Raw genomic sequence first — 27,900 nt, forward strand, 5'->3', positions numbered from 1 at the left:
GCCACACTGTTTTAATTCATGAGAGTTTCTGCAAACATTGGCCACGGGCATTACCCTGCTGTCTTGCCAATCCGGGAAACTGCAAGTGATTTTAAATACAATGGAATTCTTAGGTAATAAATATATTTCACTTTATAATGGGGCCTCATAATTATAAATATACCTTTACTGAGATTAGTACAAATCATCTTTAAGAGTCGTATGTAGTGTACACAGTTATGTAGCATGCATTTTATGAGGTTGGCCTTTGACTATGCAGATTTTCTGCTGGTGAGGCACAGGTTTTTTTACATTATGGGAAGCAGGTCTGTGACTGAACAATAATAAATATAGCAGACTAATAAAAATCATCTACATCAATCCAAAACCTTTTAGTATTCTTAATTAATAGTTAGTTTTTACAATTGAAAGAGACTTGTGTTTTTGTAATTGTTATGGTCTGAGTGCTTCTGCTGAGCTAGAGCTGGTTATGGATACCATCAGTACCTTGTCTGCTTGGGGGTTATTTACTAAAACTGGAACACACAGAATCTGGTGTAGTGTGGTAGAAGTTTTAGAGTTCAGTGTCTGTGTGCTTTACTCCACTGCATCCGATGCTTTGCATTGCAGTTGGTGATGTAAGGCTTGGATGCAGCTGCTCAGCAATGGAAACCCATTCCATGAAGCTCTCTATGCACTGTTGTTGTGCTAATCTGAGGGACACATGAAGTTTGGAGGTCTTTAGCTATTGACTTTGCAGACAGTTGGCGAATTCTGCTCTGTCATTTTACGTGGCCTACCACTTCGTGGCTGAGCTGCTGTTGTTCCCAGTTGCTTCCACTTTGTTATAATACCACTAACAGTTGACCGTGGAATATTTAGTAGGAAGGACATTTCGCAGATTGGATTTATTACACAGGTGGCAATCTCTCACGGTACCACGCTTGAATTCACTGAGCTCCTAAAAGTAACCCATTTTTTCACAAATGTTTGTAGAAGCAGTCTGCATGTGATCCATGACTGGAACACCTGAATCCAATGATTTGTAGGGGTGTCCCAAAACTTTTGGCAATATAGTGTATGTGCTCTCAAGGTTGTGTGCACTCTTGCCAGGAACAATAATTGCATTTGCATTATCATTTGAACAGAAAACAACTAAGTAATAAAAATATCTATAGTAATGATTTTTAATGATTTTAATGAGTAATGATTTTTTTGGCAAGAGTATTTTGGGAATGCACCTGACCTTTTTATGTGTTCGATGACAAGTCTGAAAATACATCAAAATGCCAAGCAGGTACTGAAATCATTTGTCTGTCACTGTTAAAGCAGATAAGTGAACAAATAAATACATGGATTGCTTGGCAACTATCTGCAGCAGCAGGTCCAGAGAGAAGTGAGGCATGTTGTGTTTTAATTAGACCTAGTGATGTGGGATCAAGTCTCTGTACAAAGAGGTCGCCCCTTGTGTTATCTTCTTACAGCCATAGACTGGTGAGGTATAGCTGGTGATAAACGCCTTGCTCTACACAAAGGCAAAGATGTATATAAGTGGGAGAGTTAGCTTATCCTTCTTGCTGCTGGAATATGCAAGCATGGAAAAAAGATAAGCCCTCTAAGTTTTTCACCAGGGCAATGTTTGACTATGTGACGTAAGCCCTTGCTGCCTATGACCACAATACCAGATTTCATCTTCAATGAAAGTTCCCGGAACAGAATTGGAGATGCATCTACTTTAGGATTTAAGTGAAAACATGACTCAATTTCTAGCATATATTAACCTCTAATGCAACACTAAACTGAGCGTCTGACTTGTGATAAAATAGTGTAGTTACCATGCCATAAAGTCAGGCAGTTACATAAACACATTTTTACTATGTTTATGATGATAGCAGCTGTTATACGGTTTTATCAATTTTCCAAGCTAACATAATGCTTTTTTTACTGGTTTGATTATTTTAATTAGATTAATGAGGAAATAACCACTCAGCAATTTGATATGCCTTGGAATTTGCTCTTGACATTCTGTATACTGCTGATTCTCTCGGTTGTATACTGACACCTAGGGAGATCTTTGGGTATGGTAGCAGTTATAGTTGTAAAACGAGGTAGAGTTGCTTCACTCAGCGGTTAGAAAACTGAAGTAATGTAATGCAGCTGTTAGTTGTAATTTTTAGTCATAAAATAGTTCTTGACAAAAAACAGAGAAAAGCACATGAATCTTGTGCAATAAAAAATTGTGACATTTATTTTATAAAACCAAAATGGCAACTCTCATGTACTCGGTTTGTACTGGTGCACATCCAGATGGCAGGCAATAGTTGTATTTCAGCTGGCATGCCATGACTGGGGGAAAATGTAATTGCTGTCACTCCTACAGATGAGATTGGCTCCCAGATGACAGATTGGGCAGTGATCTGAATCTTCGGGCTGCAACAAGATGGAAGTTGTTAAGTTCTGTGCCCTTTTTTTTATATACAATAGTAACTGAAATGCTTTACCTTTGGTTTTCATTTTACCAAACACCGAAAATGCAAACTAAACGTAAAGTTACATATCAGCATGACATTATTTTGACACATGCTTCACTTACAGCGCGTTAAATTTAGTCTGTTAAAAGGAGGTTGATGCGATGCTTCTAAAAGCAATTATAAATTGCTTTCTTATGGAAAGGTAAAAAATGATCATTAGTTTGGATGATTTAGGATAGATTAGGTGGCGTGGGCAGATCAATTTTAAGAGGGGGAACCAATTAGAATGGGCAGAATTAGATTCCCCCACCCTGAAAAAAATTATTATTTGATACTCAGAATTTTGCAATAATGATCTGAGTGCCATTTTACATCAACAGTCACCTTTATCCCTAGTTCATGACACAGAATACTAACAATATTGTTTATTCCAAAGTGTCATTTCAGTTAATAATCTTTGCATTAATGTGAAGTATTTGATGCACACTTGATGGTCTCTGAACCACCACCACTTCACAACATGCACTTTTTAAAAGCAGCCCACATGTACAGTTATTAGATCTGGTTCTTAGGTTGGCTCTATCAAATTATTGAACAGTAAAAATACAGAAGAAAATGTATGTGAACACAACTACGATTGTGATGTACCATGCAAAGGCGCACAGTAAACACATTATTACTAATATTATGATTAATATACAGGATTTATATTGCACCAAGAGTTTGTGCATCACTTTACAATATAGAAGCACGTGTATACGTAAATGTATGTACATGTAGGTGAAATATATACAATCATCATTATTGTAGTGTTATACATGACTGCTTTAACAACACAGTATTTCTCTATTTTCTAGACTCCTCTTTATCTTGTAAACCATGGAGAAAATGGACCAATCCGCTGTAACCGATGTAAAGCTTATATGTGCCCATTCATGCTTTTCATTGAAGGAGGAAGGCGATACCAGTGTGGATTCTGCAACTGTGTTAATGATGGTAAACCTACTTTCCAATAAAGAGTTTTGCTTTTTAAGCACAACAGAAATGTAAAGATACACTCCAGTCAAAAATGCACATTTTTCATTTATACGAAGTAGAGCATACCTGCTGGATAGATCTAGTTTTTGGCAAGGTGCTCATCTTCTATGGCTGGCTGCTTTACTAATTCCTTACAGGATTTATATAGCGCCAACAGTTTGCTCAGCGCTTTACAATATAACGGGAGACAATACAGCAACAATACAGTTCAATACAAGAGGGATAGGAGGGCCCTGCTCCTTGGAGCTTACAATCTAGGACATATAGTTCCACTATCCTCAACTTCTGCTGTATAACCTTACCCAGCAGATAGGTAAGGCCACTGTTATGGTCTGAAGGAGAGGCTTTCTGTCAGCCTACTGAAACCTCACCTACACAGGTTGAAAGTGGAAATACAAAAAACAGATTGCCTGAGGCTAAATTTAAGGATAATATTTCCTTTAAGATTTTGGTGAAGCTCTGTATGTTGTATTGGGAAAACCTATACATCATCTGTACATCATGTCCTTTGTGGGGGACATTTCCTACCAATTTCTGTTCTGATATGAAGTAAGGCAAAATCTCAATAGGGACACAGATGGCAACAGAAACCTGGCAGAGACTATAAACCTTCCCTGCTCTACTCAAATTTAAGAAGAATTGCCTTTGCACACTAGTGTGCAAAAATGCATCTACTTTGAAATAATAACTAACCTTTAATGTTGGGTGTCTTATGTGCATAGATGCTGCTGCAATATGTAAAACTATTTGGTTTGTTTTTTATATTTTAGAAAGGGTTGCCTTAAGATTGTCCATCATTTTATAGGGTGCCTTTACCGGAAAAAGGTTGAGAGACACTGGGTTGGACAAGCAAGGTGATTCCAGTTAATCTCAGTAGAGATGTAAAATTTCCAAAAATGTTAAGGCATCAGAAAAAAAAGTTATTTCCCTGTTTCTTTTCTGGAAAAAAATTGTATTGGGAAAACTTATAGATCTGTACATCATGTCCTTTGTGGGGGACATTTCCCATCAAGGCAAAATTAAGTTTCAGGATGATATAGCACTAGACATTACAGAATATTTCAGAATAGTACTTGTAAACACAAAACCTTAAGCTGGCCATAGATATCAGAGGTCAGTTGGACTAGCCTTTGTCAACCAGGGTGACTTCTGTGTTGTTTAGGGGTGCCTTGGCAAAATGCCTTAAATTTGCTCAAAATTGCTCAATAATTGTGTACGAGGCAATTTGTGAACCAAGCCTGCTTTTTTGTTATACAAAGCAACAGGTTTCCTAACAGTCATAACATTCTTGCTTGACCCTCCACCCCTCTCCGTCAGTATTGGGGTCACGTTAGCTGCATGGGGGAGAGAAAACGAGGAAGAAGAATTGCTTTTGCACACCAGTGTGCAAAAATGCATCTACTTTGAAATATTAATTAACCTCTAATGTTGGGTGTCTTATGTGTGTAGATGCTGCTGCAATATGTAAAACTATTAGGTTTGTTTTTTACATTTTAGAATGGGTTGCCTTGAGATTGTCCATCATTTTAAAGGGTGCATTTACCGGAAAAAAGGTTGAGAGACATTGAGTTGGACAAGCAAGCTGATTCCAGTTAACCTCAGTAGAGATATAAAATTTCCAAAAACTTTAAGCCATCAGAAAAAAGTTATTTCCCTGTTTTTTTTCTGGAAAAAAATTGTATTGGGAAAACCTATAGATCTGTACATCATGTCCTTTGTGGGGGATATTTCCCATCAATTTCTGTTCTGATGTGAAGTAAGGCGAAATCTCAATAGGGACACAGATGGCAACAGAAACCTGGCAGAGACTATAAACCTTCCCTGCTCTACTCAAATTTAAATTAAACATTTTGCCTGGTGTTTTACATTTGGGGTCATGGGGCAGTGGCAATATTTCAATTCAACGGTTATACTGTATTATGTAAAAGAGCAGCTGATAAAATAATTAAGTGATGCGTGTATAAAAGTACTCAGATTTTGTTCCTTGGTAGGCAAAATTAAGTTTCAGAATGATACTGTATAGCACTAGACATTATAGAATATTTCAAAATAGTACTTGTAAACATGTAAACACAAAACCTTAAGCTGCCCATAGACATCAGAGGTCTGTTGAACCAGCCTTTGTCAACCAGGGTGCCTTCTGTGTTGTTTATGGGTGCCTTGGCAAAATGCCTTAAATTTGCTCAAAAATTGTGTACGAGGCAATGGGTGAACCAAGCCTGCTTTTTTGTTATACAAAGCAACAGGTTTCCTAACAGCCATAACATTCTTGTTTGACCCTCCACCCCTCTCTGTCAGTATTGGGGTCATTAGCTGCATGGGGCAGAGAAAATGAGGAAGAATTGCTTTTGCATCTACTTTGAAATATTAATTAACCTCTAATGTTGGGTGTCATATGTGTGTAGATGCTGCTGCAATATGCAATGCTATTAGTGTCACAATCATGCCCACAGGCAGAGGTGCGGTTCTCCATTTTACCCCAAACTTCTACATTTTGGTATTGCGCTTAAACTCATATGCCATCACCTGACGGGGGGGGGGGGGTGTAGTATCATGCATACAAGAGCCAGGCACAGGCTCTCCCTGTATTAAGAAGTTTCTGTATCCCCTCATTTCGCCCCCTCCCTCAGGAATGCGCTCGGTATAGCTGTTTAAACAATCCTCTTGCCAAATAAGTTAGTGAAGATACCAGTTGATTTTGTGTAGAAAAAGAGGCTGTTATGCTTTGTATGTAGTCAGAGCAGTGAGGACCGTCTGAGATATAACATCTAACAGACAGAAAGCAAAGGAGAATCTCGCTGCAACAACGAAACCGAGTGCAAGACCAGAAATCCCTTTTTAGCTCATCAGATTTGAAACTGCTTAACCCCAGGCATTTATTTGGCAAGTACTTATTTACCTAAACTTCTTTCTGTTATCTGTTTGCTGTGCTGTTGTACTCTGTATATTTATATATATATATATATATATTGGTTACATCTTCTTTTTGTAAATATTTCTACTGCACCCTTTTGACCTTTTAGTAATAAATTTAGTAATAAATCTTACTTTCTAAAAGTGTTGAACTGTTTCTATAGCTCCTGAATGTAACTTACGAGTCCCTGCCGCTGAAGAACCCTACTATGAGTATTTAACCCACTGTATAACCAGTTTGTAGAGATAGCGGGATACTGACGGTTAACCAATCATCCTAGTGTATTGCTGAGTTTCCTTTTTCTCTGTATAAAAAGGAGGTGGTGGCAGTGTGAAGGGTTAATTGCGTAATTAACCTGACCCAGTAACAAGCGCATTCAGGCGTACATCGATTGTGGTCCAATTAGCTGGAAAATCGTTGTGCAGGGTGCAGCTGGGTGTGGCATTGTTACGCACGTGACAGCGTGGTTTTAGATTGGCTAGTCCTTCGGTCATGAGTTTGGTGAGAAGGGCTGGGGTCTGACGCCGCCCCCATCACAATTAGGTTTGTTTTTTACATTTTAGAATTTGTTGCCTTGAGATTGTCCATAATTTTAAATTGTTCTTTTACCGGAAAAAGGTTGAGAGACACTGGTTTGGACAAGCAAGCTGATTCCAGTTAACCTCAGTAGACATGTAAAATTCCCCAAAATTGTAAACCGTTAGAAAAAAAAGTGATTTCCCTGTTTTTTTATGGAACAAAAATTGACATTTTTAGGAAAATTGAGAACAAAATTCAATGTGGAGTAGTTTTACAAACTTAAAATCATTTTGTCTTTAGGGATACGCTGGCATGCAAGGATGTGTTTTGTCATCCTTGTAGCATTTGAAAAAGAATATTTCTTCTCACAATATTTGCAAATTGCAGCTTTGCTTTCAGCAGAAATTGCACTGTGAAAATGTTTCCAAACTTTAGATGTTGATCTCACCATTTTACTGAGAGGAGGGAAAGAAAAATCAACTATGATATGATAGTGTAGAATATTTATAGGAATAATTAAAAGATTAAAAAAGATAAAGTAATTTGTCAGACAAGTTTACCCTCTTACCTGTCAATTAAGGCCTGAGAGGACAGAAACTAATGCCTACTGTATCCCAACAATCATTAACAAAATGTGTAGGAGGTAGATGGGGCCTACAAGCAATCTAAACTGGAGCCATTCCCCTGAAGTGCCCCTAGTGGCATAAATTAATATTTCACTTATTTGAGAATGGCATTGAGAATTACAATGTTACTTGAATTGTATTCCAGGATTTGCTTGCTTCAGCTGAGAGTATTTCCAACATTTGAGACTTCACATAAAGTCTCAGAAATCATTCATTAAGGTCTTCCTGTTATATAGTTTGAATACCATGTCATAGACATATTATTTATCATTGTAAAAGAACATATTCCACACTTCTTTTTTTTTTTCAATTTTTCTGGAAAAAAAACAAAATTGGCTTAAAAAAAAGGAAAAAAAAGTTTTTTCCTAATTTTTCTGTTTTTTTCCCTGGTTTTCCCATCTCTAGACCTCAGTACAGTAAATCTTCTGAGTGCTTTGTAAGCTTGAAGGGTCAGCCAACCTAGTCTATATCAATTCAGACAGCATGGGGAAGGAGGAGACTGGCACAGGCAGATGCTGCCAACACCAGTTATCTCTGGGGAAGACTTTTTTTTCATTACTCGTCCAGTCAGTGTTCTTCAGAGATGTTAATGAGATCCTGTCCAAAAATGACCAGAACAAGAGAATCTCATGCCTTTGGATGGCTTTAGTTTTGCTCGAAGAAAGGTGTTGGTATTACTGTCCTACAATTCAGATTAAAAGTACAAAAATATATAGAGCATGACAAAATAGTTATCCAAAAATGAGTACCGTATATCAGATCTTTTACAGATATACATTTAGGTGTGCTTGAAATCATAAACATACATTTATTCTTGAGGTCAGTTTGCTCAAACACACTATGGAGTATCATGCCAATAAAACATAGCAATTTGTCCTCTTTGGGGTTAATTTACTAAAGCATCAGAAAGTAGTAGTTTTTTTCTCCAAGCAGTGTGTTTGGTTTTACTTGCACGCATTACATTGCTATTATAACATGAGTGTGTATGAACTGAGAGTGCAGATTTTATTTTGTTTTAGAGGAGATATGGGAAATGTAGAATACAGAGCCTTTCATTTTGGTACTTTATAGCACTTTGAAGCCATTTGCAAGAGGAGCTTAAAAACCTATAAAAGGTGTTACTTGATGTGCTTGGACTTTAGAAAGTGCTTTTAAAAGATATCAGAAAAATAGAGGAAAGGAAAAAAATGTAGCACACATTCCTAATCGAAATTCCTAGTGAAATAAAACAGTGCTTTTTGAACTTGGAAGTCAACCATGTGCAGTAGGTGGATGTTTCTACGTGATACTAGTAAATTACCTTTCATTAGAAAGTAAGTAATAAATAAATTATATGCAGTACATTTGAAAATAATTTATTTTCAGTTAACAGCAGTAAGTTTATCATCCATAGGACTGGCGAGTTTGTTAAATTGAATGATTTTGCAAGGTTCAGTTTTTATGTTTGGACAACTATACCCAGATTTGATCTGACAATTCTCAGAGGGCACTCCTTGTGTGTTGTACTCTGTCTGCCCTCAGATGCCCTGTCTGAACTAAGAGGCTCTTAGCAAAGTACTTGCATGACCCTGTGCTGTGGCATGCCAAAGAAAACATAGCCTGCAGTGTTCAGCCCATACCTGATACAGCTGGCCAGTTGACTTCAATCAGTGCTAACCAGTGGGCCCCTGCCCAGAGAGTGTCAGAAAGCCAGATGAAAGCGGCCCCAAGCCACATGGGTCCCTTGTATAGTCCACCCTAGTGGTTTTCCATTTTCAGCTAGAAAATAGAAAATGTGTTTCCTGCCAGTCAGCTACCTCTTTGTGATGTAAAAAAAATCAACTCTGAGATCTTGTTGAGTGCTTAGAGATACACTGCCTTTTCAGCATGATGTAGCTCTGCTTGGTAACCTGTTGCTTTTTGCATAGCATGATAAACTCTCCGGTTATCCTCAGGCAGAGTTTTGTCTTTCCTAATTTGAGTAGTTGGCACTTGAAGCCAACCTGCCAGCATCAGAAGGATGATGGTGATCTATGGGTACTCATATATACTGGAATCATAACATACACCCAGGTGGGCTTTGCAGGTCAATAAAAAAAAAAAATACAAAAATGTGTAAACTGGAATAATGGAAGTCTATGTACTGTAAGTGGTATCTGATGGTTCTATAATATCAATATTGATTAAACAACTTGTCAGGATAGAAACATGAGAGGTTCTGCTGATGGCGTGTTTTTGAAGATGTAAGCTCGAGGGCCATTGTCCTTATTTTTATTGTCACTGACCAAGAATAAGTGGAAGCAGAAGACAGCGTAGGAGCTTGCACCAAGTGAGAAATTGAGGCTCCTGTATTGACAAATCTAGAACCTACATGCTTGGCTAGAAACAGACTGAACAACTAATCATTGGTTTCTTCCACAGTATTCATTGCAAAGATTCTTTTGTTTCAACTAAATCATAGCATAGCAGAGCCCTACAAAGCAGGGGGCTTATAGCGAAACACAGCAAACAGCTTCGTAGTAAAACAGCACACAGTTAACACTTTGATCGCCCCACATGTTAACCCCTTCCTTCCCAGTGCCATTAGTACAGTGTCAGTGCTTTTTATTAGCACTGATCATTGTATTGGTGTCACTGGGGATGTCAGTGACACCAAGTCAGTTCTCCCCAGTGTCAGAATGCCCACTGCAGTCCTGCAGTTCCGGTATAAGTCGCTGATCGCCTCCATTACTAGCAAATAAATAAATAAATTCTAGTATACAGTTGCAAGAAAAAGTATGTGAACCCCTTGGGATTACGTGGAGTTTTGCATGAATTGGGCATAAAATGTGCTCTGAACGTCATCTAAGTCACAACAATAGAAGAACACAGTCTGCTGAACATAATACTACACAAACATTAGATGTTGCCATGGTTTAATTGCACATAACATGTAAACATTCACTGTGCAGGGAGGAAAAAGTATGTGAACCTTTGGACTTAATAACTGGTGGACGCTCCTTTGGCAGCAATAACTTCAACCAAACGTTTCCTGTAGTTGCAGATCAGACCTGCACAACGATCTGGAGTAATTTTGGACCACTCCTCTTCACAAAACTGTTTCAGTGGAGCAATATTCTTGGGATGTCTGGTGTGAATCGCTCTCTTAAGGTCATGCCAGGCATTTCAATCAGGTTGAGGAAGAGGCAAGTCCTCGAAACGCGTCAGCCTTTTGGATATCTATACTCCCTATTGCGGACTGTTACTCAGCACGGTGTTGACCCAGCTGTTCTTTATGATGTGCCTTGACTATATTGTTGTTTGTGAGTACAACACATACTTTATTTTTTATTAAACATTTTTTATGGTAATGCACTAGGCCTGTGCGCCCTCTGTTTTTTCTTTCCTCATTTCAATCGGGTTGAGGTCAGGACTCTGACTGGGCCACTCCAGAAGGCGTATTCTGTGCTGTTGCAGCCATTGTTTTGTTGAATTACTTGTATGCTTTGGGTCATTGTCCTGTTGCCTCACCCATCCTCTGCGGAGCTTTAGTTGGCGGACAGATGGTCGTACGTTTTCCTGCAAAATGTCTTGATAAACTCTGGAATTCATTTTGCCATCAATGACAACAATCCGTCCAGGCCCTGAGGCAGGAAAGCAGCCCCAAACCATGATGCTCCCTCCGCCATGTTTTACAGTGGGGATGAGGTTTTGATGTTGGTGTGCTGTGCCTTTTTTTCTCCACACATAGTGTTGTGTGTTCTTCCCAAACAACTCAATCTTGGTTTCATCTGTCCACAGTATATTTTGCCAGTAGTGCTGTGGAACATCCAGGTGCTCTTTTGCAAACTTCAAACGTACTGCAATATTCTTTTTGGACAGCAATGGCTTCCTCCGTGGTGTCCTCCCATGTACTCTATTCTTGTTTAATGTTTTCCTTATTGTAGATGTGTCAACAAAAATGTTAGCATGTGCCAGAGATTTCTGTAGGTCTTTAGCTGACACTCTGGGATTCTTCTTTACATCATGCAGCATTCTGCGCTGTGCTCTTGCAGTCATTTTTACAGGACGACCACACCTAGGGAGAGAAGCAACAGTGCTAAACTTTCTCCATTTGTAGACAGTCTGTCTTACCATGGACACATGAACATCAAGGCTTTTGGAGATACTTTTGTAACCCTTTCCAGCTTCATGCAAGTCAACAATTCTTGATCGTAGATCTTCTGAGAGCTCTTTTCTGCGAGGCATGGTTCACATCAGACAGTGCTTCTTGAAACCAGTAAACCCAAAACAGGTGTGTGTTTTTTAAGGGCAGGACAGCTGTCAGCAACACATCCAATATCATCACACTGATTGGAGTCAAGGTTGGCTCACTCCTGGCTCCAATTAGCTCTGGGAGAAGTCATTAAGCTAGGGCCTCACCTACTTTTTCCTCCCTGCACTGTGAATGTTTACATGTGATGTGCAATTAAACCATGGCAACATATAATGTTTGTGTAGTATTATGTTCAGCAGACTGTGTTCTTCTATTGTTGTGACTTAGATGACATTCAGAGCACATTTTATGCCCAATTCATGCAAAACTCCACGTAATCCCAAGGGGTTCACATACTTTTTCTTGCAGCTGTATATACTGCCATTTGTAAACACTATAACTTTCACTTAAACCATCTAATTTACAAGTATTGGGATTTTTTTTAGCAAAGACATGTCGTAGAATACATTTTGGCCTAAATCTATGATGAAATCTGATTTTTTTAAATTTTTTACTGGACATATTTAATAGCAAAAAGTAAAATAAATAGTTTTTTTTCTCAAAATTGTCAGTCTTTTTTTTATAAAAACCGCACAGGCGATCAAATACCACTGGGTATCTATGGGAAAAGAAGTCAATTTAATTTGGTTGCAGCGTCGTATTGCAAAAAATGGCCTGGTCAGGAAGGAGGGTAAATCCTCTGGAGGGCAAGTGGTTAAAGACTAACATCTGTTTATAGTTTGTACAGTAAACATGAAAATTGCATTAGGTATACCTCAGTATTTCAATGCGTATTCCTTTTACAGCCCACCTGATTCGGTGGCGTGTCTACGGCCTGCAACTCAGGAGGCGGAGTCGTGGCGTCACTGGACTCCCCTCCCAGCTGTACAGGCCCCCTCAAATCTCCCTAGCGCTGCTTAGCTGCGTGCATGGCGGGTGGTTTTGTGCGTGCATGGTGCTCTCTGCTGTGCGCACGTCTCAATCTTTGCTCAAGCACGTCACCAACAGTAAATGTATGTGCATGGCAACTGAATAATGATGGCAGCTATGCTGGTGAAGGGCAAGAAGAAATGAGCGAGGATGTGGAGACAGTATAGGCACGCAAATCTCCGAGCTAAATCAAGCTACGACTGCAGAAGACATTCCCTCTTCACTCCTCATTAAGTCTGTCAATCACAGGGGAGGGGGCGTGGAGACACCTTTTTTTTTAAGGTGTCAGACTTTTTTACTGTAGCAAAGCAGGGAGGATTACAGTTGACAGGCTGCTCCTTTCCTGGCCAGACTGTGGGCAGATGAGTTCTGATGTTTGCTGAATTACATAGAATGTTCGGGTCATATTCTTTTTTTGGAGTTTACAACCACTTTAAGTTCTTTCTCACACATTTATTGCAGAACTGTATGTAACTAATATGTGATTACATTTAGTCAGACTACCCAGGCCTTTGTAAACTGGTAAAGTACTGCATGTGTAGTTTTATTATATATAGCTTGTGTTAATGTATGTACCCTGCTCTTAATTACTGCCGCTAGCACATATATTTTACTTCTCATCATTTCTTTCACAATGGCAGGAAGTGTAAAACATGCTTTCCAGTAATGGTATAACCTCCGGGCTATTTTATTTGTTTTTCAAAGACACCCAGTACAAAGCTTCATTTTTACAAAACAATCAGTGCATAGCTTCAGTTCATTTCCTCAAGGATTTGGCTTTTTATTAATTAGAAAATAAAATGAGGCTTAGGAAGAGGCAATGGCTATCAGTAGTTCCGGTCGATGTCACGACCTTCACGTTTCTTAAAGGGATACAACCAGTTCTGTCATTTCTTTAACCTGACAGTGTGAGTGCACCTTTGTGACCAGGTTCAAGCAAGGGCAAGAGGAAGAAATGAGGTAAATGTTGAAAAAAACTTGCAATCACAAAAGGATGGTTCTATTAACTGCAATAGAATATATATTTGTGTTTTTACTGCCAGGCTTAGTTTTGCCTTCTTTGGATTATACAGTTTTGGTGGGTTCATTTATGCTGGCCTTACATGGCTTAGTTCTTTTCAGCCAGCCAGCTGAACAAAACAAACTGATTTCCCTACCAACACATTTGAGATGGATGGGGAAATCCTCCCCGCTCTGTCTTCCTATTCAGACAGTGGGACTGCCCCACAATCTGAGTACACTGATCAGTGCTAGTGCCCATTGAGTGCATGCCCTGATTGATTTGCTGGTTTTCCAGTAGTACTGTTTGGCAGAAGCTGGTCTAATAGCTGGTTTCTGTTGAACAAAAAAGGGTACACACAGGTCAAAATTTGGCCACTTCCTGGTGAACCGGACAACTTTTGATCAATGTATGGCCAGCTTTAGGGGAAGACCATAGTGTTCCAATATGGATATGTAAGGAAGTAAACTCAAAATTACTATTCATATTGCTAAATACTGTGGTCAGACACTTATGGAAAACATTCTAATTGCCTAGACTTCCTTCCCTAGGACTTTATAAAACACAAGGGAAGTTGTTTTGAAGATGCATTTCCATTAATGCCTTTATGGGGTTGCATTATAAATACAACAGATTTGGTTTATGCCTGTATTTGCATGTGATACCCCATGAATTGGTTTCTTCAATATTCTATTCTTATGTAAAAGACAGATCCAAAACAAAAGGCGGGTTGCAATGAATGAAGGCTCCTGTAGACAAACCTCCAGATGAATAGTGTGCACCAACAGGATCCTTGTAAAGTAGTACATTACATTGTCTGGTATTGTTTTTGAAGGGTATCCCTATTAGGGAGTTTTACTCCTGCTGACATGTCACTGTTGGCTACAGTTACACTTTAAAATCCCATTTACAGAAAAAGAAGCTTCAATAAAAGACAATATTGAGAGCAGATACATTAGATGTGTGCTTTTGTTTAAGCATGTGACTAGTTAAAAAAAGAGGGGATAAAGCACTTCTATGATGTGGTAGGTATTTATTACCCTACCTTCTATGTCTATTTTTGTATCCGTGAAAGTAGATCCTATTTCTGTCATAAGAAATTATGTTTGTTCCCTTTTTTTTCTAAAAGGTGTTTATTTATTTTGCATTTATAAAACACAAAAAATAACAGAAAAAAGATATAAATGATAACAGAAACCCAAAAGTAAAACCTAAGAGCAAGGGTACACAGAAAGGGTTCAGAAACAATGAAAAAATTATTACCAGGCTATGAGCCCTTTGCAGAGAACAGTAAAAGTTACGAAACAAAAAACAACAGCATAACAAATCAACAATAAAAAAAAACAGTCAAACACACAGTCAAAACACACACACCAGGCACAAACAACCACAAACCCCCACACCATCAACTCCCCATATGCAGCAGAACAGATGACTAACACTTAAATTCCACCACTTAAACCATAGAACCCTATGACAGTGATTGTGATAAGAGAGTATCCCCCCAGAAAGAGCCCGTCACATCCAGCCAAGGCTGCCAGATTTTTGTGAATTTTTTAGGGTAGGCCCATCCCTTATAGATCAGTATGTTTGTTCCCTTATGTTTGTTCACTTGCCAAAGAACCAATCAGATGTTGCAAGCCCAGCTGAGAATCTCTGTTGTATATATTTCCCACATTTTGGCTTTATGGGATATTACTGTTTAGAAATCAAAAACTTTCAATATGGAACCAATGACATCTTTAGAAATAATGTAATTTATATTTAAATAAGATGTTTCAATAATTCAATTAATCGGTAATGTTTTTGACAAAAACAGGTATACATAAGTTATTAGGAACTTCATGCCCTCAACCCTTTTCAAAAAATATATTTGATAAAACAAATCATCCTGTAAATGGGGGATTTGCTCAAAATCCATTCAGCAAAATATTTCTCACCATATTCTTCCCGATAACATGTATAATGTCATCAATAGAGGGGAGCTGGACATTTAAATAAAAGCTGTTTTAATAAGCTCCATATGCCTATGGATTTCATGGCTTCAGCATGTATTAATCTTTCAGTGACAAGCTCATTTTCACTGAAGATACCATGCCATATTTGTCCAAGAGTTACTCTATGTGACTCATAAGCAAGTGTTTCTGTGATTTTGGATGAGTCCCAAGTTTTCTTTTTGTCGGAACAAGTCCTGCTAGACATTAGAATTAACTTGGATATCCTCGTTTAAATTGCTGCGGCACAGTCCTTTCCCTAAAAGAGTAATCTTTTCAACTTTGAAACCTGAGCCTCGAGACACTAATACCGAGAGTTTCCTTTTCCCTTTGGCAATAAGTGGGTAAAGTAAATGAAGTAAAAGTAAATATCCCAACTCTGATTATTTGTACAAAAGGACAACAGTATTTTTGGCAGAAAGAAAACCTAAACAAATATTCAGAATTGCTGCGAATGCACTGCAGTCCTGGGTTTGTTTTATCTGTCAGTTACCATGTTTAACATATATGTTATGTACAAGTACCATGCTGATGTGGCTTAAATACTGGTTCATTGCCACAATTAAGTAGGATGTAGTCATCTGTTTTACTGCTGAATTAAAAATATTATTGTTACTATAGTTTTTCTTTTAGTCTTTCCTTTTATATTTCTTTGTGATGCAGAAGCGGAATGAAAAGGATTTGGATTTAAAAATGATTTCAGTATGTGAGCATAAGATGTTGATCACTTTTTAAAAAAAATATATATAAATTTGATCTATTTGGGGCCCATTCACACTGTGGAGATTTACTAAAACTGGTGCACTCAGAATCTGGTGCAGCTCTGCAGGATAGCCAATCAGCTTCTAACCTCAGCTTGTTCAATTAAGCTCTGACAATACAACCTGGAAGCTATATGGATTCTATACAGAGCTGCACCAGATTTTACACTCTCTTTAGTAAATAACCCCTCATGTGTGTTGAACTACATTGAGCAGTCTTGGCCATTGACGTTCCAATGCATAGACAAGTCAATTTGTCTTATCTCTGCGCAGCGGTGTGCTCCACAAAAAAAATTGGAAGACGTGCTGTACAGTTAGACAGTGTGCTTTGGTGCAGGAAGGTGGATGAAGTGTCACTTTTGTTTTTTTCTTTCAATAAAATTGAAGAAAAAAAAATAAACAGTGTGATGCATCATTACAATGTATTAGCCCCAATCCCTTCATAGCATGCATCAGCAGCCACACTACAATGGAACCTCTGGTGTGAACAAGCCCTTACAATTTTTTTTATTATTTTATTATTTTTTATATGTTATCACTATTTACTAACTAATTTATACATTGCCTATAATAATTGTTAAAAAATGGGATTATGCAAGTTGTTTTAGGGGCTGTGTCAATGGGCATTAGGTTACAAATGCAGCTTGCCTTTGACATCAGTTTGATATGCTCCTGAGATCATTTAGAATTCATTGATAGGTGCATTTGACTTGCAGGCGATCTCCTACTAACCTGTATTTAAAGTGGTTCTAAAGGCAGAGTGCAGCTCCCCCTCAGTCCCCCCAATATTTACCTGAGCCTGATGTGCATGAAAGCAGCGGCTCTCCTGGGTCTCCCTGCTCATTGGCAGAGACACAGCAGCGGGAGCCAGTGAGGAGGGAGCGTGGCCGAGCCACGCTCTGTGTGTCTTATAGACACACAGAGGTGGCTCAGGAGCGAGCATTCACAAGTGCCCCCAGAGCAAGGAGCTTCCTGTGGGGGCAATCAGCAGGGGGAAGGAGACAGGATCTCTGGCGGGGGACCCAAGAAGAGGAGGACTGGGCTGGTCTGTGCAAAACCATTGCACAGAGCAGGTAAGTATAAAATTGTTTGTCATTTAAAAAATAAATCTGAACCTTTAGTATCACTTTAATGTGCTTGAAGCAAGTTTTGTATTCCTATAGACTTGTATAGGGAGAAAAACAGTTTTTACCCAAACAGAAGCCTATCAACACTGTCCTGTACTTTTCTTGCTGGCTACTACAACAATGAAAAGAATTTCTGATGGAGACTTGAGGATAGCTTTCAAGCTGTATCTCTGCATATTTGTAGCTTCTTGCTAGTCATTTGATGCTCTGCAGCCTCCACATAATTATACCTCATTGCGCACATTGCTTTCATGAAGTAGCAGCAAAAGTGATGTCATCTTGTCATGTCTTGTTACATGATCATAGGCGTGCATAATTAGTCCAATTCCAGCCAAAATGTATTTTTTTGCATTTGGCAACATGGGGGCCTCCTTCAAGGCTGTTTAAATGCAGCCACTGGATTTCAGTGGGAAGAATCAGCAGATTCTTGGGGCTTAAATGACTGGGTCATGCAAATAGCAGCGGCTATTAAGATAGCCAGGATGACATAGACAGCAAAAAAAAAGAAAACAAATGTGGGGTTCTGATGCTATCCTATTCTACTAAAATATTTGTGATCTTGTTGCTCTGTATTGCACCCACAGGAGAGAAGTTCATCTTTGTTCCTGTGACAACTCATCAGCATAATAGGACATCAAAAGAAATCTCCCTGTGAAATGCTGACTGCAAAAAAACTTGCCAGGTCTGACATTACAGGGAGTGATGAAAGCTGCTTCTCTTGAAATACTCTAAAGGAGGAGAGTGAGGTTTGGGGGTACATTTGAGTTATATCTGGAGATCAGTTTGAAGCTTTATTTTGCCTCACTGTTTTTAGATGGGTGAAGTTAGAAAGTCCTGACTCCTGTTTCTGTGAAATTGCAGGATGTTTCAGAACACTCAAGTACAGACAACCATAGTCAGGGCTTTTATCAGCGGGAACGCGGGGGAACGCAGTTCTGGCACTTCCAGCGCTGAACGTGTCAAATGGCAAGGGGTGGTAGGGTATACTGCAGGGTCCATTGATGCTGGCTGCTGGGAAATCTATTGTCACTGGAGGGGATCTATTTTGTGTGTGTGTTTGGGAGGGTGTCTATTGATGCTGAGGAGGTCTACTGTTAATAGTGGGGGATCTATTGTTGTGGGAGGTCTTATGTTGCTGTGGGGTCTTATGTTGCTGGGAGGGATCTACTGTCGAGGGAGGGGTTTATCATTGCTAGCTGCTGGAGGATCTATTGATGCTGGCTGTGGGCGATCTGTTGATACTGTCATAGAACTATTGTTGCTGAGGGGTATTTTGATGCAATGGGTCCATTGTTGCTGGGGGGATCTATTGTTGCTGGCTGCTTTTCTTTTTTTTTTTTTTTACTGCTTTTCTTGTTATCATTAAAACTTCCATACAAATAGATGCTTGGTTCTGTATTCTCTAAAAGGATGGGTACTGGGAGGTAGGTAAGGGGTGGAACGCAGGCAAGGTGCGAGACGGAGACAGGGGGAGACTCGGAAAGGGAGATTTCATGCACCTATTTTATGAGAAAAAAAGCCATGACCATAAGTATTTGCGGAGAGTGGCCTTGCACACAGAATTCCTGTTAGGATGACAGTTAGAACCATTGTGCAGTTAGCCAGCATCCCCTTTGACTTTAAAATACAAATGTGCATCTTAAACTGGAGTGTACCTGTAAGTGGTTTAAAGCCTCAGGCCGACCATACACCAGTAATTTGTTTTGTTCAATCAGCAGGTTGAATGAAAGGAAATGACTCAATTCCCCAATCCACACACTTGATGTATCATGATACCCGCTGTATCGTCTTCTGACAGCAGGGAGATTTCCCTACTGTCAGAATATACTCATCTGCACCATGGGCTATAGCCAGCAGCACTGATTGAGAGAAAAGGTTCCAACAGGCTGGTTGTACACAAGTCAATCGATAGATATATTTTTTATATATACATTTGTTCAAGAACATGTTAATATTAGAATATGGCCGTGTGTTCCAGACAATCCGTTGCTTAGTGGTGTGAAACAACAGATCACTCTGGAGAAATAGATTTTTACACCACGGCCAGATGGCTCTATGTAATGTGCAAGTACATCAGCATGTGTACACTGGTCCCCTTGACAATGTCCTTTTGGATGAAATGTACATCGGGGTAGGAGTCTGTGCTGAAGTCATCATCGCTGACTGGAGCTGGCACCAGCAGCTTTCATTGGATTGCGGTTTTGATTTTATATTTTGTAAGTAGAATCTTTGCGGTTTCTTAATAAAATATTGGCAGTATTATACTAAGGTGGATTTCTTTTATATGAGAGCGCTCTCCAAGACAAGGAAGAGGATTGACCATCACAGCATTGGAACATCTAATCACATCAAACCACACTACCAGGATACATGCACTGATATGCTATATAGACCTCCTATAATCTGGGGTTTCAGAATTCGGTAATAGGCTGGTTATGGTGATGGTGGATGCACTTTTCACAATGTATTGAGCATCGAAGTGGGGCAGCACAGTGGCTAAATGGTTAGCACTTCCGCCTGGCAGCACTGGGGTCATATGTTTGATTCCCAACCACGGCACCACCTGCCTGGAGTTTGCATGTTCTCCCTGTGCCTGCGTGGGTTTCCTCCGGGTACTCCGGTTTCCTCTCACACTCCAAAGACATGCAGGTAGGTTAATTGGCTCCTGTCTAAATTCGCCCTAGTATGTGTATGTATGAATGTGAGTTAGGGGACCTTAGATTTTACGCCCCTTGAGGGTTAGGGACTGATGTGAATGTACAATATATATGTAAAAGTGCGGCGTAAATGGACGGCGCTATTTAAGTACCTGAAATAAATAAATCGAAGTTGATGGACACTTTCTTCACTGGAGAGCTTTACATAATTTAAATATGTTGGACTTATAATTCTCATTTTTTCACATTGGGACATAACACGTTTATTTCAGTATTCAACAGTTTTTTAGTTATTTATTTTCACAGCGCAACTTATTTGTAAGATTTATAGATCGACTGCCCATACAAGGATCGAAATTTAGTTGGTTCCTGTGTTTAGATCCATGTATGGCTGGCTTAAATTTAGTTATATTTATTTAAAGAAAAATCAGTACAAGGCATGGCACTTACATTCAATGAAAAGTGCCCGCTGTGCTGATGACTGCTGTTTTAGTTAAAAATTAAATTTTCTGTCCCCTCATACCCCCCTAGCAGTAATCTCCCAGTGCTGGGTTAATACAGCCACTGGACCTGTCATATGAACTCATCAAGAGTGCTGACTAGGTCTGCCCTTTTCCGCCTTCCTCCTCCATTCGTAGGTACCATAGCTTCTATCAATGAAAAGCGCTCTGTGTATAGAGCATGGGTGGGTGAATGAAAGCTCATCCTTCTCCATTCATAGAGCGCTTTCCACTGATGAAAGCCATAGTACAGCTTCTATGAATGAAGGGAAGGGGTGGAAAGGGTGGACACAGTCAGCTCTCTTGATGGGTTTTGTGTCATGGCATTACTGTGTTGCAATAAATAAGGCTGACCTTGTTGAATTGGTATGCTGACAACTCTGAAGCACCATGCTATCGGACCTTAAATGGTTTCCCCGACTAACAACTATAGTTCAGCTTTTCAATAAAGTATGATTCCAGCAGAAATGTGTTCATGTTTTATGAACGAAAGACATATCATTTCTTTGAATAATTTGTTTTTCCTGTTTATGTTTTGTTAGTCCCTCCATTCTACTTTCAACATCTGGACCATATTGGCAGAAGAGTGGACTACTATGAAAGGCCAGAGCTATCTCTGGGATCTTATGAATATGTTGCTACACTGGATTACTGCAGAGTAAGTGCATTGTAGGCTTAATCTCTTTCCTTTAACTCTCTGTCCAGCGTTTGTTTCATCTCTGTCTTGAAGTGCATGTCTAAAGCATCTTGTAATTTGAAATACAATTTTGGCTTAGTAAATCATAACAGGAGATTGCATGTTTTTTCCTTTTAACCACTTGAGTCTCCAGGCTTTTTTCTCCCCAAATCCCCTGAGCGTTCTTTTCATGTTTCGGATGTATTCACACGTATTAGCATTTGAAGTCTTCCCTAATGTATTATACATCATCTTTTTGGGACAGATAGGGCATCAATGTGGTAACACATTGGTGCCCTATGTGTTATTTACATTGGGAATAAATAGATTTTTTTAACTGGGGAATAAACTGTACAAAATTAGAAAAAAAGCAGTTTCCTGTAATTAGCTCAACATTTAAGTAGTTTGCACACCCCCATAAATTTATCCTAAAATATAATCAGAAAAGTCTGTTGATTAAAAAGAAAAGTGCAACTTTTCTGAAGTAGTGGAATGGTAAAGCTCAAAGGGAGTGTATGTATTTTACTTTAGGAAAGCTTTGTTAAATTTTCAGACTACAGTGCCACACACGCAGGGGAAAAAAAAGATTTAGTGCAAACTTACATTAAAATCAGTTACGTTGTATTGATGAGGGTGCAAATTAGCACAATGCTGACTTTTTCATAGGTTTGCAATCATTAAAAAATTTGAGTTATGTTCAATTATTGCTCACTTTTATTTATACAAGTATCAAAGCAACACAGTATTTTGTCAGCACGGGGAATATTTCACATTACACAGCTCTATCCATTTCTCTTTAAGACAGAGCTGCCCAGCTCCCCAGCAACAGATCACTTCTAAAAGTGATCTACTGCTGGCTGCATTCAGCCAGAAAAAGATCACTATAGCAGTAATCTACTGCTACAGGTAGAGATTGGATAGAGCTGCAACAGTTCTGTCCTGTACTGAGAGGAAATTATTATTTAAAGAATTAATTCACCATATATGGGGCAGCACAGTGGCTAAATGGTTATCACTTCTGCCTGGCAGCACTAGGGTCGTTGGCTCAAATCCCAACCACGGCACCACTTGCCTGGAGCCTGCATGTTCTCCCTGTGCCTGCATGGGCTTCCTTCAGGTAAGTACCTCCCAGTTTCCTCCCACACTCCAAAGACAAGCTGGCAGGTTATTTGGCTTTCTAAATTGGCCCTAGTATGTGTATGTATGAATATAAGCTATGGCCCTTGAGGGTTAGGGACTGATGTGAATGTATGATATACAGTTAGGTCCATATATATTTGGACACAGGCACAATATTAGTTTTTTTCAGGTATTTACCAAAACATATTCAAGCTATAGTTATATAATGGATATGGTCTGAAAGTGCACACTCTCAGGTTTAATTTGAGGGTGTGTACATCCAAATTGGAGGAAAAGATTAGGAATTACAGCTCTTAAAAGTAGCCATCCTCCCTTTTTCAACGGACCGAAAGTAATTGGACAATTGAATATATTCATAAATCAAATGTTCATTTTTACTGGCAATGACTTAACAGGTCCTGTATTCATGTCCTGGTGTTTTGTGTGTCCTATGAATGTCAAAAGGGACAGCAGCTGTTTGTTTTAGCACCATTTTAGCATGGGACCTGGACTCAGCAGCCCCTGCAGGTGTCAGCAGCTTCTAGCTGTGACAGCCAGGGCCCAGCACAAAGCCCAGAAGCTGAAACAATTAGCTTTAGGCTGCAGATCCTTGTATGAGCAGGAGATTGTGTGAAATGCGTTAACAGTCCTGTATTCATGTCCTGGTGTTTTGTGTGTCCTATGGATCAATAAATATACACTATATTCATCAATCCTCCGGTGTGCGGCTGATCCTTCTTCCTGCTGCAGATCCTTGTACACATCGCTCCACATGAGTGAACTGTAAAAGAAACTGTACGTGCAATGCTGCCATGTGTATAAAGGCTTAGTTCACCTTTGGAACACCTTACATGTTCAGCCCGTATTTAGGGTGGAATATATAACATGTTTAATGCCTGCCCACTCATCTCTCCCCCCCGGGGTCCCTCTCCCCGCTCTCACTATTTAAAAACAGCGTGGTTGTGCATGGCTCTGCCCACACATATCCGCGTCATTCATTCAAAGATTCCTGTGAATGAATAAACTACAAGAACGATCTGCCACCGCAGCAGACATTGTTGTAGTTTTAATGACTGCGGGGGCGCTGATCAGCTCTCATAGTCTACTGACATGTCCTGTAAAGACTGTACAGAGGCAGGGGCTGAAAGCCGAAGGACAAATCTGCAGTAGCCCACATTCGACCTTTGATGAAGTGATCTTGTGTCCAATGCTTTTCAGGCTCCTGCATGAAAAAATAACACATTTTTCTGCAAAAATGTTGGAATTTATTATTTTTCTATATTTTATTTATTTCAGGTACTTATATATATATATGTCAATTTATGCAGCGCTTTACATACAGTTAGGTCCACATATATTTGGACACAGGCATGATTTTAGTTTTTTTCAGGTATTTACCAAAACATATTCAAGCTATAGTTATATAATGGATATGGGCTGAAAGTGCACACTCCCAGGTTTAGGAATTACAGCTCTTAAGAGTAGCCATCCCCCTTTTTCAAGGGACCAAAAGTAATTTGGGTGGACCATGTAAGGTGTTCCAAAGGTGAACTTAGCCTTTATACACGTGGTAGCATTGCACTTACAGTTTCTTTTACAGTGCGCTCAAGTGGAGTGATGTGTACAAGGATCTGCAGCAGGAAGAAGGATCAGCCACACACCAGAGGCTGGATGAATCTAGTGTATATTTATTGATCCATAGGACACACAAAACACCAGGACATCAATACAGGACTGTTAACGCATTTCACACAATCTCGTGATTAATCATACAAGGATCTGCAGCCTAAAGCTAATTGTTTCAGCTTCTGGGCTTTGTGCTGGGCCCTGGCTGTCACAGCTAGAAGCTGCTGACACCTACAGGGGCTGCTGAGTCCAGGTGCCATGTTAAAATGGTGCTAAGACAAACAGCTGCTGTCCCTCTGACATTCAAAAGGATGCTCGGGACTAAAGTGGTTACTACTTCAAAGCTGTCTTCTTAGCAAAAAAAATAAAATAAAATATCAGATTTATTCTGGCTATATCAACAGTAGATTTTTTTTTTACCAAAGTATGTTAAATTAATATTATAAATCATCCAAGTCATTATTGTCATCTAAGTACATTTAATCATGACAGTTTGACTTCTCAACTGCTATTTATACCATACTTTATATTTAATTTCTACTGCTATTTTACATTCAATAAGATCAGATTTTGAAACAATGGGGGCATTAATAATGGGAAAAGACCTACATTATTTTAGGATGCATATAGTAAATAAAACATGTTTGTTATCAGCTTATTTGATAAACTGTGAAATAGCATGGAGTCTGGTTAAACCAGAAATGCTAGTGAGGATGGGTTTAGTGTTACTATCATTGAATTGACCTCTGTGACAATCCTGGGTGGACGGTGTCATGATCGCAAGATCGCCGCCACCAACATGCAACAATCTCACGACCGCAACCACCAATACAATACGTCACGATCGCAGCGTCAGACCTCAGACCTTCTCACCAAACTCGTGACCGAAGGACCGGCCGATCTAAAACCGCGATGTGACGTGCGTAACAATGCCACACCCAGCTGCACCCTACACAGTGATTTTCCAGCTAATAGATTTCAATCTGTGTCTGCAGCCTGGATGCGCTTGTTACTGGGTCAGGTTAATTATGTCACTAACCCTTACACTGCCACCACCCCTTTTTGTACAGAGAAAGGGGAAACTCTCTTTATCAAATATACACTATAATGGTTGAAAAGTCATCTATCCAATACGGTCACCGCAGGCCGATTGGGCAGAGTATTAAACAAACACAGTAGCGTCACTTTAGAGGCAGGAATTCATAGATTGCAATTAAGCGCTTTAGAAACAGTTTACCACTTTCAGAAAGAAAGATTTATTACTAAAAGAGTCAAACAGGTGCAATAATATATTTACAGAAAAAGATGTAACTAAGATATATATACATATACATAGAGCCATAGCACAGAGAAGAGATATCAGAGAGAAAGGGAGGAGTTAAAGTACTTGCCGAAACCCTGGGTCAACAGATCCAGCTTGCAGAGCAGAAGTGGGATTTGATCTACATATGTAATGATGGAAAAGATAGGAGATGCCTTCAACTACCTCTTTAGGTCTGCTAGCCTGTTTTTTAAAGTCCCCCAGCAGGGGGGTGGCTCTGAGTAACTGACCAATACTCTGTTTAGGGAGGGATCGTCGGGCAAACTCGGAATTAGAACCAACATCTGTCATAATCCATGATATGAAACGGGCAAACTGACTTGAGGAATGTTCATTTAATTCTGTCACCTAGCTGCTAGGTTTTATGAGGTTACAATCTCTTTCAATTCCTGGGAAAAGCGACCTTATCTCGGTTACGAGGTGAGAGCTTACACACGCTTTTGGACAGCCAGGCTCTGTATCTCTGGGGGGCCTTTGTAGCTCTGGGCCCCCTGCTGCTCTAGCCTGCCAGCAACTTTTAACACACACACATCTGTCACTGTGCCTCTCAGGAAGGAAGGGGGAAGGAGAATAAAGGATTGAGGGAGAAATGTATGCTCTTATCAAAATGGATGTGCCTAACAAAATGGTTGCACTGCGTCCATCTCTGAGCGCAAGTTTGCGACAGACGGGTCGAAACACGTCGGGGTATGACTGGAGCGGCGGCTGAAGCAAACACAGATACTATCATTGGGCTAGTCTGAGCGGCGTCCCCTCTTCCTGTTGTCAGCTCTTTTAAATTAGTGCGAGGATGCCTGCTGCCATCTTTTGTGTAGCGGCGAGATAACTCAGCATTGCCCAGCTTTGGGCGGCATTGCAAGTCTGTCATATCACTGAATTGTAGCTAGACAGGGCAATCCTCTTGAGAGCAGCTAAAGGTCTCCATACTGAGTCAGTGAAGTGGCAGCACCTTTCAAAGTTCCAAAACGTGTCATTTCCTCCAAAATTCTCAGTTTATTGTTCTTTGAGTGACTTTGGTTTGGTTTACTGAGTGTGTCAGTTGTTAGCTGTATTTTGGCTGTCTTTCTGTTATGTCTATTTCTAGAATATGTTTTATATTATTTCAAAACAGTAATTTCGGCTCGATATTTGGTAGTTTATGAAATGTGGCGGCTGCTGCAGAGTATTTCTAAGAAAAAAATAATAGCATGTCATTCCAGTTACCTGATTCATATCTTATGTGGAATTGTTCAGGTCCAGTCATGTTCACACACACAAGTTTTTGTCTCTTTAGATTTTTTTTTATTAAATACGTATAGTAAGTGTTACTGACCTTTTACATATCTGATTTTAGTGTTTCTGGTTTATTGAATAGAATATGTGACTAGGTGATATATTGTGCCACTTGCTAGCTTTGCAATAAGTGGAATTACCTTTATTTCTTTGTCTACAGCAAAACAAACCTCCCAATAGGCCTGCTTTCATTTTCATGATAGACGTATCATACAGCAACATTAAAAGCGGTGTTGTTAGACTGATATGTGAGGAGCTGAAGACTCTACTGGATCATCTTCCAAGGTAGGTTTAATAGTGTTTTATAAATATACCTTTTACTTTATACAATAGTTTGGAACTGTTAATAAATCAAAGATAATGTTTCCTAGTTTTGCAGTACTCAATTTATGCTACTAATGCTACTCTCATTGTTTACATTCTTTCTGAATGTGAGTCAGCAGGCAGCTGAACAAGATGAATGTTTCTATTTCCTTCATCCTTAGCTGCAGTTCATATATATGCAGTGCAGGAAATGCATCAAATCCTGAGAATTTCCCACACTGCATTAAAACTGCACTATGTTCATACAGACTGACACGTGTGTCAATGTTAAATGAATGACACCCCAAAACAGGTAGTAAAATGCAGTGTTATTGCAAGAATCGTATCACATGGGTGTGTACACCCATGTGATCCAGTTCTGGTGTGGCAAAGATAAAGATGCCTGCACCTTTTTCTTGTGGGTGCGGTGTGAATTGAGCCCATACAAATCGAACAGGCTCAAATCACACTGCAAAGAATCGAATGTGATTTTAACAAAAATGCATTGCGATTCCTGTCTGAACCACGTGATTTCCTGCACCACTTATATCAATGGATAGAGTTCAAGGATAGTGTCTTATATTAAAACGGAGATTCAATCAAAATTGAATCTGACCTGCTTCCAGCACCGGGGCTTCAGTGTAGAGGAGGGGCAGCCACCACGGATGCCACATAGTAAGCCTATGGGTGATGCCACCACATAGGCATTTGCAGCCATTGTCAGCGATCTCTCCTCTTTACAGAAGCTTCCGCCAAAGAGATCATGTGACCGGACCAGAATAGGTAAGTATAGGCATCTTTTCTTTCATAGGATAGATAGAATAGTTTTAGAATAGCGGTGGGAGTAGGTTTAG

General features: G+C 39.5%; 1 protein-coding gene across 3 annotated transcripts in view; it reads left to right on the forward strand.

Annotated features, from left to right (window-relative positions):
* The window catches only part of SEC24D (SEC24 homolog D, COPII component), a 160,858-nt gene that overhangs the window by 81,836 nt on the left and 51,122 nt on the right, over positions 1-27,900 (forward strand). For all 3 annotated transcript variants that reach the window (XM_089691782.1, XM_089691784.1, XM_089691783.1), the window contains exons 9-11: positions 3,308-3,446; positions 21,272-21,387; positions 26,904-27,028. In XM_089691782.1, the coding sequence (XP_089547908.1) occupies positions 3,308-3,446; positions 21,272-21,387; positions 26,904-27,028 (380 nt within the window). The remainder of the gene's footprint in view (positions 1-3,307; positions 3,447-21,271; positions 21,388-26,903; positions 27,029-27,900) is intronic.

Source organism: Staurois parvus, unplaced genomic scaffold (assembly GCF_062004578.1).
Source record: "Staurois parvus isolate SC_StPar_1 unplaced genomic scaffold, SC_StPar_1.0 ptg000572l, whole genome shotgun sequence".
Classification (NCBI taxonomy): Eukaryota; Metazoa; Chordata; class Amphibia; order Anura; family Ranidae; genus Staurois; species Staurois parvus.